General features: G+C 38.5%; 1 protein-coding gene across 9 annotated transcripts in view; it reads left to right on the plus strand.

Moving 5' to 3' along the window:
- Positions 1 to 13,905, plus strand: part of ABI3BP (ABI family, member 3 (NESH) binding protein) — a 259,187-nt gene that overhangs the window by 49,997 nt on the left and 195,285 nt on the right. For all 9 annotated transcript variants that reach the window (XM_014528309.1, XM_005880197.2, XM_014528314.1 and 6 more), the window contains exon 2: positions 13,020 to 13,199. In XM_014528309.1, coding sequence (XP_014383795.1) covers positions 13,020 to 13,199 — 180 coding nt within the window. The remainder of the gene's footprint in view (positions 1 to 13,019; positions 13,200 to 13,905) is intronic.

The following is a 13,905-nucleotide window of genomic DNA, read 5'->3' on the forward strand; positions in this document are numbered from 1 at the left end:
CCCCCTCCCCCCCGAGTGCACAAATTTTTGTGCACCGGGCCTCTAGTCTATATATATAAAAGCCTAAGCAACCAAACAACCAAATGACTGAACAATCTGTAAACTGATCACTATGACACACATTGACCACCAGGGGGCATATGCTCAATGCAGGAGCTGCCCCCTGGTGGTTGGTGTGCTCCCACAGCCAACCTCCCTCAGTCTGCCAACCTCCCACAGTCCCTCCCGCAAAACAGGAAGCAGACTAGTGGTTACCTGACGCTAAGGGTGGGAGCAGGAATTGACACAGGGGAGTGTTTTAGAGTGATGAAAATGTTCTCAAACTGGAATTTGGTGGATTTAGTAAATTCTAGAAGTTTTCTAAAAATTATTGAAATGTATACTTACAGTGGGTGAATTTTATGGTGTATGATTGTACCTCACGAAAGCTGTTAACAATTATATGTGACAGTCACATTCTTTCTACATCCCTATAAAAATTTGTGTTCTCTTTTTCACATTTGAGGTGTAATTTTATATTTCTGTGAAAAATAAATGTTATCTGGAAATTATTAGGCTAGTGTTTCTAGAAACAAATTTTCTTTCTGATTTATTTTCCTGCATTTTTATAGGAAGATATTATTCTGTCTAGATGAGGTGTTAGGGATAGCCTTAAGATTGAGAATGTATTTGGGATTCCACAATTCATTCCACAGAGGAGGACAATGAGCCTTATAGAGGACAGGTGATCTAGGCCAAACACAGTGAAAGGCAAAGTTGATGCCAAACCCCTTCTGTTGCTCCCACAACATATTAAAATGGGATGCCCCACTATGGGGTTATTAGCAAGTGGCCCTGTCTGTCTTAGTACCTGAGGCCATGCAATCACACTCTCATGATGGTTTAGTCATTTTTCTCTAGGGCTTTAAAAAAATGTTTTTATTGATTTGAGAGAGAGAGAGAGGGAGAAAGAGAGAAACATCGATGGAGGGAGAAACATCAATCAGTTGCTTCCTGCACGCACCCAGACTGGACCCCTGGGACCTAACACTGACCTGGAATGGAACCAGAAATGTTCAGAGCATGGAAGGACACTCAACCAACTGAGCCACACCTGCTAGGGCTCCTCTAGAACTTTTTGATGCTGTGAAAGCTCAAAATAAGTAGCTGTATACCATCAGCACTGGGTACTTATTAAGTAAGCAAATTATAAACAATTCACGAAGATTGCAAATGTCTAAACAGTGATGGTGGATAAAACCATCATTTCAGCTCCACGTCATGTTTTCATTTGTGAGACTTTGCAAAGTAAGTAAATAAATAAAAGCCAGATTTATTTAACAAAGTATTATTAATGATTGACAGATTTTTACAAGATAGCAAAATTTTTACTTTCATCGAGTCTTTCCAATTTGCTCCCTGCAGCAACGTTTTCACAATGGGAGTATTTATACTTGTATGTGCAAGATTTCTTCTAGTGCAAGTCAAAATTGTGCATTTTCTGTTTCAACCTATAAAGAAGCATTTTGACTACATTTGACTTTTACTTGGTTGATGGAATTTACCATGTACCCAAATTGTAGTTATTGAGAAAAGAAAACAAAAAAGAGTCCTTTAGGGAAATTGACCAAATAGAGTACTATTAATCAGAATGACAGCTTTTCTGACTTTTGATACCAGATCATTGTAAAATTGTCAGGATAAGCAATTTTTTTTCTTATGTCACATGTTTAAACTTATCCACTTTCTTCTTAGTGAAAATCACTCTTCGATAAGAAAGTCAATATCACACTTTGCTGTTAAAAGAGGCTCTCTTGTGCCTGGTGTTCCATTAGCTGGGAGTGAGAGGGAAAGATAGCAGATACTTGAGTATCAATGCCTTAAGCCTTCCAGTGAAGATGAAACCATTACATAGTTTTGTCTGCATTTACTATGAAGCATTTGTTAAAGTCTTATAATTAAGCATTTATTGTAAATAGAAGAGTTTATAGTTTTGTTTGCCTGGTAAATAGCATAAGGTAAATAAATATGTGGAATATACATAAATTCTCCCTTGTACTCATAGAAAATTTTATTAAAACATAATCAGAATTTTAAAAAATTAGTAAATCAAGACAGATTGATATTTTGTGAAGACACTGGAAGATGTAAAAATCTTGCTTTTAATAATAATTATCTGAATACTATGCAGTAAAAATAACAACAAAAAAACTACTTATTCATGCAAAAAAATTATACATCTCCAAAACATGTTGAGTGCAAGAAGCCTTACATAAAAGTCTACATATTGTATGATTCTATTTAACTGAAGTCTAGAACAGGCAAAACTAATCTAGTAAAAATCAGAATTGTTGTTTCTAGGAGGATGGGGTGGGAATGGACTGAGAAGGAGCATGAGGAAACTTTCTAGATTGATGATAATTTTCTAAATCTTAATAGAGTTTTGGGTTCACACATACATGGCATTTGGAAAAAATAAGTAATGTGTAGTTAAGATTTCCATTATATGTAAATTTATCTCAAAAAAAATAAATATTGAATTATAATGATATGCATGCTGAAGTGTTTGGGAGTGAAGAATACTGAAGTGTAACTTACTTTGAAATTTATTTAAAAAAATAAGATGAATTGATGGATGGATAGAGGGATAGAGAGATGAATCGATATGTGATAAAACATGGACTCTTGGTGGTAGCTCTACAGATGTGCACTGCACAATTCTTTCAATGCATCTGTAGGTTTGAAACTTTTTATTAAAAAAATGTTAACTCATCTTCTAAGTCTCTAAAAAGTTTGGTTAGATCTAAAGACACACAACTGGTGCTAGAAGTAAGAGGAATTTTTCAGACATGTATAACATTTTATTTTCTGTGTCTCCAGAAATTATAATTCTAGAAAACCCTAATTCTCAGAGTTTGTTCACAGATCAAAATAAATAAAAAATGGTCATGGTATGAAATCTAACAGTATTGTAGGTGAGGTCCTTTTTTCTCTATATTGCATTGCATATCTATAAATCTCTTTTAAAAAGATACTGGCCCATTGATTTTATTTTTGATGCACCAAGTTTGCACAGAGTAATGGTACTCAAACTTGAGTATACATCAGAATTTCCCAAACAACTTATTAAAATACAAATTGTTGCCCCCATCTCAGATTTCTGATTCAAGAGTTTTGGGGTGGGGTCTGAGGAGGTGTAAATATGGCGTCCCCAGGTGATGCTGATGCTCTGACTGGGGCACTGTTAAGAACCCTCTCATGGAGGCTCTCCCTCCTTCCACAAGGCGCACCTACTGCCATCACTCCTTACTTTAAAGGGCAGGACAATGTCAGCAGATCAAATCTAGGATTTTCAAGAAAAACAAGCAGAAAAAGAACAAAAAGAAGGGATATGAGTTTTGTTAAATCTCTTAGCCTGTTCCAGTTTTTCTTTTACATGTATTAAAAAAAATAATAATTACTAAGAATATACCAGTTGTCTAAAACAGTATAGAAAGAGTATTATAAATAGACTTTGAGACCTACTTCCCTACCTGCATTTGCATATCCTTGTGAAATAAAAATTATTTTTGTGACTAGTTTAACAAATCTGAAAGGACACTTTTTGTACATTTTTTCTTTCCACCTCTTCTATCAGATTTAGAGCTCCTCAACTGTAGCCACGTTGTACTAATTACCCTAATAGTTGACTTACTCATTTGCCTAATTTACTACTAGAATGCAAAATCTTTGTGATCAGAGAGGTCATATTTGAGTCAGTATCACTTTGTTAGTACCTGATAGTGAATGAATGGATAAAATGAAAATCAGATGAATAAAAATAAAAATCCCCCAAAGCAAATATAAATTTTATTTACATTTTGTATTGTTTGAATTTAACCATCTCACTACTCCCCTTTCGTTATGGTCATTGACTACACGTGGTTGCCCTCTCATCCACCCCACTCCCCACCTGCAAAAAAGCCCAGCATGCTCCTGACTTTAAAGAATAATTTGGGAAGAATTAGATCAAGGGGAGGTGTGTAAGTGACAGCTGTGTATGTCTCAGGATGAGATTTATCCTCAAAAATGAGAAGCTGTTGACATAGAAGGTAGTCTATGAAAAGTAATTTTCCTGCTTGGCTGTGGTCGGGTCACAAAGTAGGTAATGCGGTCACTGCTCTGGCCACGAGATGCTGAAATGTCAACATTGCCAGGGCCAGTCAGTCTCTTCAGTCATCCAAAGTCATCACCCAGGGAAGTACTGGCCTGAGGAGTCAGGGCAATGGGGATTCTGACTGAGGTGGAAACTGGTGGTTTTAGCGGAAATGGAACTCACTTATTCAAACAGTTGGGCAAACATGTAAAGTGCCCCATTAGGGAGAAAACATTTTCTCCCCTGGGCTTTTGGCAAAATAGCATTTCTTTCTAAATTCAATAGCAAATGTACTCGGGGTATTTGGTGACTATAATATCCTAACGAAAATTTAGTTGACTCCTGGGGTTATGGCTCCTGGGAGTTGTTTGGGTGTGGCTTTAGGAGAGGAGCTCTCCAGGTGAGCTTTGGTTTTTTATTTCCTGGACTCTAAGCACATGCTACATGTGGGAACGTGTCCTGGAGCTGGCAGACTGGCCCCGAAGCCCTGGAGAGGGAACATGCTGCTCTGCTTGTGCGAGGACTGGGGTCATGGGATTGTAGGTGGAGCTTCTTGCTGTCGCTGGTCATGTTGTGTAAAGTCAAGATCTGAGTTTATTTAAAGGACCCCATTCCCTGGCTCTGGCAGCTGTTCATGTGGCTTGTGGTACTTTTACACAATTTCTTTCTGTACTTTTTTTAAAAATTGTAATTTTTCTTTAGATTTATTAAAATCTTGCTTTGTATATATCTACATTAGTTTCATCAGGATATTTTTCTTATGTTTTTAGATTTGAAAACACAAGTAGGGATGCCTCTGTTCACCTCTAAAGCTATATACCCTTTTTTTGTGGGTATATATTTTTAATCTCATTAGATTTCCTGGGGGACATTGGATAACAAGATTATATAGGTTTCAGGTATATAATTCTATAATAGATCATCAGTATATTGCATTGTGGGTTCTTAATTCACCATTTCCCAAATGCTTAGAATTTCTCTTCCTTTATTGTTCTGATTTAAACCCCTGATTCATCCTATGAGTTGTATATATTTGGTAAAGTAATTTTTATTTGTAAATTAGGGATAACAATGTCCAAAGTTTTGTTGCAAATTCCTATCCTCCTTACATCAGACTTCCTACCACCCATATCCCTCATTACCTGTGACAGCAGAATCAGAAGGCAAGGAGATAGAAGTCAAAGTCCTGAAGTGAGTGGGTGGAAGCATGAGGGCTATGGGAAGAGATCAGAGATTTTCAGTTTGATTATCATATCAAATCATCCAATTGTGTAAGTAGCAATTATTTTTGCATGGTCTTTGTGAATGTGGCCGCTGTGTAGAGCCATGGATAAAAGATGGTTTGACTGGTGACATGTAGAGTTTTGCACTGTGCAACTTAAACAATACTTGGTGACATCCCTGTTCCCAGAAGGCATGCTGTAGAGCTGCTCCATGTTTGCTGCACACTAGTTCTTTGCAAGCTCTCAGAAATCTTCTTTTGGGCCTCAGTAAAACTTCATCCCCCAAAAAAGTAATAGACAATCTATGAGATTTTTGAGAAAAAATTCATTTGTGGAGATCCAGAGAGCCAGGATGCCATGAGGTATATATGATTAATAAGTTGGGATATAAGAATCTGAAATTTAAAAAGGATTCTCTAGTAATTACTCTGTGAGTGCTTTTAATTGCAATTTTGCATTCACCACCAACCACTACCAAAGCAATTTAATTCTTTCCACCTATCTTTTCTGTGGAATGAGTCATGACTTTCCTCATCTCCATAACCACCTTGCACAGACTCTTTTTCCCATGAAGGGTTTATTTAAACATCTTGCCATTACAGCACTGGTGGAAGTAGTTTCTATAATGCCTAATACAGTTTAATTAATAGCAACATTTAATTTTCATTCTCTTTCCAATATTTAACTGTGGTTGCAATGCTTTTTCTGCTATGGAAAATTTTCACTTGTATCACTGGCTTTCGAGTTGGTGTTATTGGTATGAAAAAGTCATGCTAGAGATTACAGACCACACATTTCTGTTTAAGGATCAGGCACACTGAAGATACCTGTCTAATTGTCTTCGACCACTCCTTTCACCCTGTGGCTGTTACAGAAAATTTACTGAAACTCCATATGGTTTTCTTTTTCCTCCTAACATCTTTCCTTGGATCATAGTACCAGGGCAGGAAGAGATTTGAGCACCAAGCCTATGTTACATGATCCCTTTTTGATTGTCTAAGAATGTTAAATTATTGCCAAGTTCTATGTAAAATTATGGTTTGTATAACTTAGCATTACAGGTCTATTAAATACAATCTAAGCTATCAACTATGATGTTGGAAGCCTTTGAATATGTTGTCAGACAGTAACTGCCCTACTTAATACCTGAACTTGAGATGTTTTATCTTGATAGCTCCTTAATAAGCTGCTGTGACTATAAGGCATTGGAATGTTTTCTGCTTTCAATCTACTCTGTAAAAACATAGAATAGATACGAAACTTACAATTGTCAGTTCTTGGAGCATAATAAAGCCTGAAAGGACTTGCTGATTTTATATATGTGCCATTTGTTGAATGACAAATAATAATGTCAGGCACTATTAAAACTACTTTCACCAATGCTGTAATGACAAGATATTTGGACGACCTTCCATCAGAAGGAGATGAGGAAGGTTAAGGCCCATGATGATGTGCCATGTTGAATTACATAAATAATGTGTTCTGTTTTATTGCTGAGTCATATCCCATTATATGGATGTTATAGTTTTATTTATTCATTCAACTCTTGATGGGCATTTGGGTTGTTTCAAGTTTTGTGCTGTTTTGAATATTTGCATAGACTTATGTTTTTACATCTCCTGGGTAAATACCTGGGGATGAAATTGATGGGTTATTTGGTAACTGCCCAACAATTTCACACATGACTATACCAGTTAACATTCTTAAAATGTATGAGGAATCTACTTGTTCCAAATCCTGCCTAACACTTGACAGTCTTTTTAATTTAGCTATTCTTTTTTTTTTTTTTTTTTTTTTTAATATGGAACGCTTCACGAATTTGCGTGTCATCCTTGCGCAGGGGCCATGCTAATCTTCTCTGTATCGTTCCAATTTTAGTATATGTGCTGCCGAAGCGAGCACTAATTTAGCTATTCTTATGTGTGTGGTATATCATCATGGTTTTAACGTGCATTTCCCTGAAGACTAGTGGTATTGACCAAGAGTTTGTAAACTATGAGCTGGTAGCTAAATCAAGCTGCCTATTTTTATAAAGATAGTTTTATTGGAACACAGACACATTCATCTGTTTACATAATGTCTATAGCTGCTTTCGTGCTATAATGGCAGAGTTGAGTAGTGAAGGTAGGTAGAAAGCCTCCGGCCTGAAAAGCCTATAATATTTACTATTCGACCTCTTACAGAAAACATCTGATGACCTTGAGTATCTTTTCATTTGCTTGTTGGTTATCTCCTTTAGTGAAAAATCTATTTGAATCCTTTGTCCCTTTTTCTTTAATGTTTTGTCCTCTTACTGAATAGAAAGAATTATTTTAAATATTATGGATACAAGTTCTTTAATTGACATATATTACAAATACATACAGACATGAAAGAATCCCTCCTACTGAAAGGGCTGTAATGGTAATTCCTTTCTCACAGATCGTGCCTGGATGTCTGCAGTAGTTGAGCTGGTTTAAGAACCATGTGTTTGTACTGTGTATTTTGTCAGAGCTTTATTGAAACTGACCACAGCCACTCAGAACTCAAGGTTCAACATGAAATGTTTGCTCAGCACCTGTGCCTTCAGCAACAGCAACCCACTTCCTTGGGTTGATACAGAGAATTCTATGAACTTATAGGGTCTACCTTTTGTCTGATTTTCTAACCTCACTACCTCCCTCATTGTTTTTAATGCCACAGGGCATGTATTTACTTTTGAAAATTAAAAGGGGATTAATTATAATTTTGTTTTGAAATACTTTTTTTTTCTTAAAGAATTTCACAACCCCCTTTGAAATATTTAGAGATACCCTAGGGCCATGGTCGGCAAACAGTGGTTCGCGAGTGGGGGTGCGCACATACAGTGCGATTGAAACTTCATGGCCCATGCACAGAAGTTGGTATTTTGTGGAAGAGCCACACTCAAGGGGCCAAAGAGCCGCATGTGGCTCTCGAGCCACGGTTTGCTGAGCCGCAGTTTGCCGACCACTGCCCTAGGGTGTTGCAAAGAGAGGATTAGAAACAATTCCACTCTGCCAGTACGCAGTGTTTTTCTCAGCCATACCAGTGTTGCTTTCCTGAAAGGTTTACATTCTTTATTTTCTCTCACTCTCGGCATATGCTTTGTTTACTGTATAGTACAAATAAGTGTTCTTCTAATACTCTTGTTTCTCTGTACTCCTCGGGTTTTCTGGGTGACATATATGACATTTTACTTATAAACTTTTCCTCGTTAAGCTTCTATCTTGTATTATTGTTCTACTAATGACCTGGTGCATGGATTCATGCACATTGAAAGGAAATTAATTAGAAGGTGGCTGGCGGGGCAGGACTGGGCTAGACGGGGCCGGACATGCCCTGGGACCAACCTTCCGTGGTCCCTCCCTGGCCGGTGGCACCTGGGGTGGTGCTGTGGCTCAAAAGGTGTCTGTGGAGTAAGTGGAGTCCCTCTGGCAGGTGGGGTCCCTCGGCCTGGCCCGAGGGGATTGGGCAAAAACCGGCTCTCCAGCATCCCCCAAGGGGTTCCAGCGTGAGAGAGGGCACTCTGCAAAGTTGCTGTCGTACAGGGTGTGGAATGCAAACGCAAGTGTGCGGTAAACCAGATTTGAGGCCAACAGTGCCCCGGCAACAACATAACCCATGGCCAAAGGTGGAATTAGACAGCCCCGCTAGGAATCGGGCTCCCTCCTCTCTGGTTTCGGGTGAGAACTGCTGCTGCCCAGTCACTGCTGCTTGGCAGCTCCTGCGTTGAGCGTCTTCCCCCTGGTGGTCAGTGTGCATCATAGTGACTGGTTGAATGGTTGAACACTTAGCATATTAGCCTTTTATATATATAGATAATCTCTAAGTCATTCACCAGAGGCTTTCATACTAACTGTTGAAAGATAAATGTTATTACATGATCTAGTGCAGCCGTGGGCAAACTACGGCCCGTGGGCCGGATCTGGCCCGTTTGAAATGAATAAAACTAAAAAAAAAAAAAAAGACCGTACCCTTTTATGTAATGATGTTTACTTTGAATTTATATTAGTTCACACAAACACTCCATCCATGCTTTTGTTCCGGCCCTCCGGTCCAGTTTAAGAACCCATTGTGGCCCTCAAGCCAAAAAGTTTGCCCACCCCTGATCTAGTGTTTCATACCATTAAGCCAGAATTACTCAGAGTGAATATAATTTTATCAAAGATTAAAAATTAATATAGAATGCACAGATATACCCTAAAATATTGGGGAAATTTTCCAAGAGCATAGAGTTTAATGGTACTCTAAATACGCAAAAGAGAAAATTTGCTTAATCTTTTTGCTGAGCACTGAAAGAATTAATGGGGTTATAACTGGGTGAGCAAAGGGGTAGAGAGAAACAAACCTAAGATAGAGGTAACCATACTGGTGATAATGTGAGCATAGGTGTAGGGCCAGGGCTTTGTATGCATTGCAGAATATGAGAAAATTATACGGGTAAAAAAAAAGAAAGAAAGAAAAGTAGGATAAGTTGAGAAGGAATAAGAGAGGAAGTAATGTGTGGCTAGATAATGAAAGGATTTGAGTGCCGAGTTCCAAATAAAGAACTAGAATGACAGTCTCAAAATATGAAGTTGATGATGCTGTGGTTTTTGAGGTAAGATTTGTCTGGGTGTGTTTCTCTTTTATAGGACTTTAAAAAATTTAGCTCTAGAAAGTAGTATGAATTGGAATTTTTTTATTATGTAGAGAAGCTAACTACCAATTCATTTAAAAAATCACATGATGTTGATGTATTTTTGTTGTTGTTTTTAAATATATTTTTATTGATTTCAGAGAGGAAGGGAGAGAGAGAGAGAGAGAGAGAGAGATCAATGATAAGAGAAAATCATTGATCGGCTGCCTCTTGTGCGCCCCCTACTGGGGATCGAGCCTGCAACCCAGGCATGTGCCCTTGACTGGAATCGAACCTGGGACCCTTCAGTCTGCAGGCTGACACTCTATCCACTTGGCCAAACCAGCCAGGGCTATTGATGTATTTGTTGACATTGATTATTAGGAAAAAGGAAAAAAAAGACTGGAGTCATGAAAATTCCTGTGCAGAGGAAGTGAGAACACTCCCATTTCTGTTGGTCGGCGATTCTGTTTACAACCTGCCTTTTTCTCACTTGGTGTAGGCATCCTTTCCACTTGCCAAGGGGAGTAGTAATGTGGTACATCGTGCCAAAATTTATAGCAAAGGTCTAATGTGATGATGCTGTGGCTCTTGGCTCTTAGTCAAATGTGCGTGCAGCCCAAGCACACTAAGATTCCTTACAAGGTGCTGAAACAGGCTGGCTGTGTTTTCATTTATTGTGAGGCCTGATAATGTGCTAAGGCAACAGAATATGTGCTTGACTTATATTTGTTCCATCTAGTGAGCAGGATGGAGTAACTCTGGGGTTAATTTAGGCACACAGCTAAGAAGAGAAAAATTGGCTTGGATAAAATCTGTTCTATCTGAAGTGTAAACCATCTCATTGAAATCTAATGAAGTTAGGACAAAACATCAGAAGTTAACATCAACTTAAGTGTTATGGTCTGGGAGCTGGCCACTCCTTACTCTAGTGGGTAGTAACAAAGGTCTCAATAAAAACAAGAGAAGTCCAGCCTAGAGAAAACCTGAGACCCAGTTTTGAGCCTGAGATCTGACTTGCAGAATGACAGGGATGTGTCTACCCTTCGTTAAGCTGTTTGGACTAGATGAACTGGACTAGGTAAGTCTTCCTCAGACTTTAGAGAAACCCAGTGTCTCTGGGTTTCAATTTTGCTACAAGTGTAGGAATAGCTATTTGAGAAACAAGAAGTTCATAGAAATAACATCAAATTCTTAGGAAGTACAAAGTACTATGTACATATCCTGAAATAGTATTGGCTGCTGAGGTAAGAGAATGGTTCATTTCCACAACCTGGTCTTCAAGAAGGGGCTGTTTTTAGTTTTTCAAAGGCCTAATAGAATCCTTTTATGTAGCTATACTGAGGTGGTTCGGGCTGATTTCGACTGGAATGTGATGACTTTGGGAAGCCCATTCCGTTCAGAGGTGCTGACTGGTATATATACAAGTCTTTTATTAATGAGGAAGGAAATGTGAGATATTAAATTAGTAAGTGCAATTTTCTGAATAGGTACAATATTTTAGAAACATGAAATTACTGTGGAATAAAGAAAGAAAATAATTGAGGTTCACAATCTTTTATCTAAAACTTTGAGCCAGACATGTTTTTGAATTCAGAAAATCTTTGGATTCTAGAAGTGTATTAGGATGCCTAGACCATACATTAAGTAATCTCTTCAGTGGAGTCTTGCCCAAAAACCCTTAATTAAACACATTAATATTTCTACAATTAAACATGTGAATAGTCACACTGACCATTCGATGAGATTATGAAAGACTAAGAAGACTTATGACAGTTCAGGTCAGGTTTGTTACCAAATTGGTTTGGTGTGAAGTTACAAAAACCTTACAAATCAATTTTGGATTTCTGAATTGTGGCTAAAGTGTTATGAATAGACCTGATCAAGTAACCAATTATTAAGTAATTACTACATGTCAGCTTTGAGATGGGGCCATTTGCACTAATCTTTGTAAACATCCTGTTAAAGTGGACATGGTTACCTATTATCCATAATTTACGAATCGGGAAAGTTCCAAGGCTCAGCCTATTCAGTGAGTGGCCAGCGGCCATAAGTATGTGGCAGACCTGGAATTTGAACTCAGCTCCTTCTGCTCCAAAGACAAAGAACAATTGTCTTCCTCCCTGATTGATCAAGACCTCTGGTTATTGTGATTATTTGCGACTGTTGCCAGCACAGTAAAAAAAAAAAAAAAGCCAGCCCTAGCCAGGTAGCTCAGTTGGTTAGAGCATCATCCCAATATGCCGAGGTTACTAGTTCGATCCCCAGTTAGGGCACAAACAAGAATTGATGTTTCTCTCCCTCTCTCCCTCTAAAATCAATAAATAAAAATTTTAATGCCTTAACTTAATTAAGTTTTCTCTCCTCACGCTACAATCTTTCTCAGAAAATTCATCCAATGGTCATTTATAAACGAATGATACCGGCTGGATCTATGGCCCACTCCTGAGTATCACACTTAGATATTTGACTTACTGTTGGGCATCTCCATGTAATTGTCTCACTGTCCCAGGGACCTCCAAATAGAACTAAGCATTTTTCTCCTCCACATTTGTCTTTCAGAATTCCCTCTTCTACCATCTCAGTTACCCCTAAGCTGAACTCTTCCCATTTCCCTCCCTCTCCAGCTCTGTAATTACAAAGTCCTGTGGAGTACAACACAAGAGCAGCACCGAGGAAGCTGGGGTTCTCCCAGTGCAGTAATTTAATTTACCAACCACAGATCTTGTCACCATTCCCAGACAGTGTGTATAAAACGGAGGTTCTGACCAATTGTGGCTAGCCAAAGTAGCCTGGAATCCCATCTACCTGCCCAATGGCAGATTGCTAGATATTAAACCCTATCATTTTACCTTGTATTCTAGACTACTTTATGTGTTAAAAAACCTGTTTTCTGTGACCTCAAAATTATGTGTATTTTCTCTATTCCTGTGGGTGTGTCATAATATTGAGTAACTAAGTAGATAACATGCTTTCCGATAACAACTAACCTTTGCTCTAAACTTGTGCTGGGACGCTCATGAGGTAAAGTAACAGCCACCTATTTTTTCATTCCCACCTTCAGGTAAAAGGCCGAGCCTGAAAGTCCACATCAACACCACAAGTGACTCTATCTTCTTGAAGTTCCTGCGTCCAAACCCTAATGTAAAACTGGAAGGTTTTCTTCTGGGATATGGCAGCAATTTATCACCAAATCAGTACTTCCCTCTTCCGGCGGAAGGGAAATACACCGAGGCGGTAGTCGGTAAGATGCTTGGCTCTCAGGCCTGGGAAGGAGAGCTAAAAGTAACGGGTGTTACATGATACATACATTGTGAGGGCAACACCATTTCTTCTCCATCCTCAGCTGAATCAAATGCCATAATTACAAATCCTCTTCATAATTGTTATCCATAGCATAATTCCTTACATCAAAGAATATGTGATGCATATTCTGCATGTACTACAGAAATAATCAACTTTATTGCCATTATACCTACAATCCCTGAGCACATACTTAGATTGCATAGGGAAAAAATAAGCTGAAACTCCTGGTTTAAATCTCTGTACTATAGCTTATGTGGATTAATTCCCCCATACCCCCCAACCCCCAGTGCCTTAACTTTCTTCTGGTGGAATATAAAAACTATGGCTTTCTAGATACCTCTTCATGAGAAGCTACCTTTACAAATGTTATTGATGCATAACCCATGGACACAGACAATAGGGTGGTGGAGGCCTGGGGTTGGGGTGGGGGTGGGGGTGGGGGCGGGCTATAAGGGGTCAATGGGAGAAAAAAAAGGGGGACATATGTAATATTTTCAATAATAAAGATTTAAAAACAAAAACAAAACATAAAAAAATAAAAAGAGGAAAAATAAATAAAAATGTTACTGGTAGAAGTGTGGGATCCTCTTCCCCACTGGGTGCTGGGGGGTGGGGGCCTTATGATATCTAGAGTCAAAGTATTT

Source organism: Myotis brandtii, unplaced genomic scaffold (genome assembly GCF_000412655.1).
Source record: "Myotis brandtii unplaced genomic scaffold, ASM41265v1 scaffold63, whole genome shotgun sequence".
NCBI classification, from domain to species: domain Eukaryota; kingdom Metazoa; phylum Chordata; class Mammalia; order Chiroptera; family Vespertilionidae; genus Myotis; species Myotis brandtii.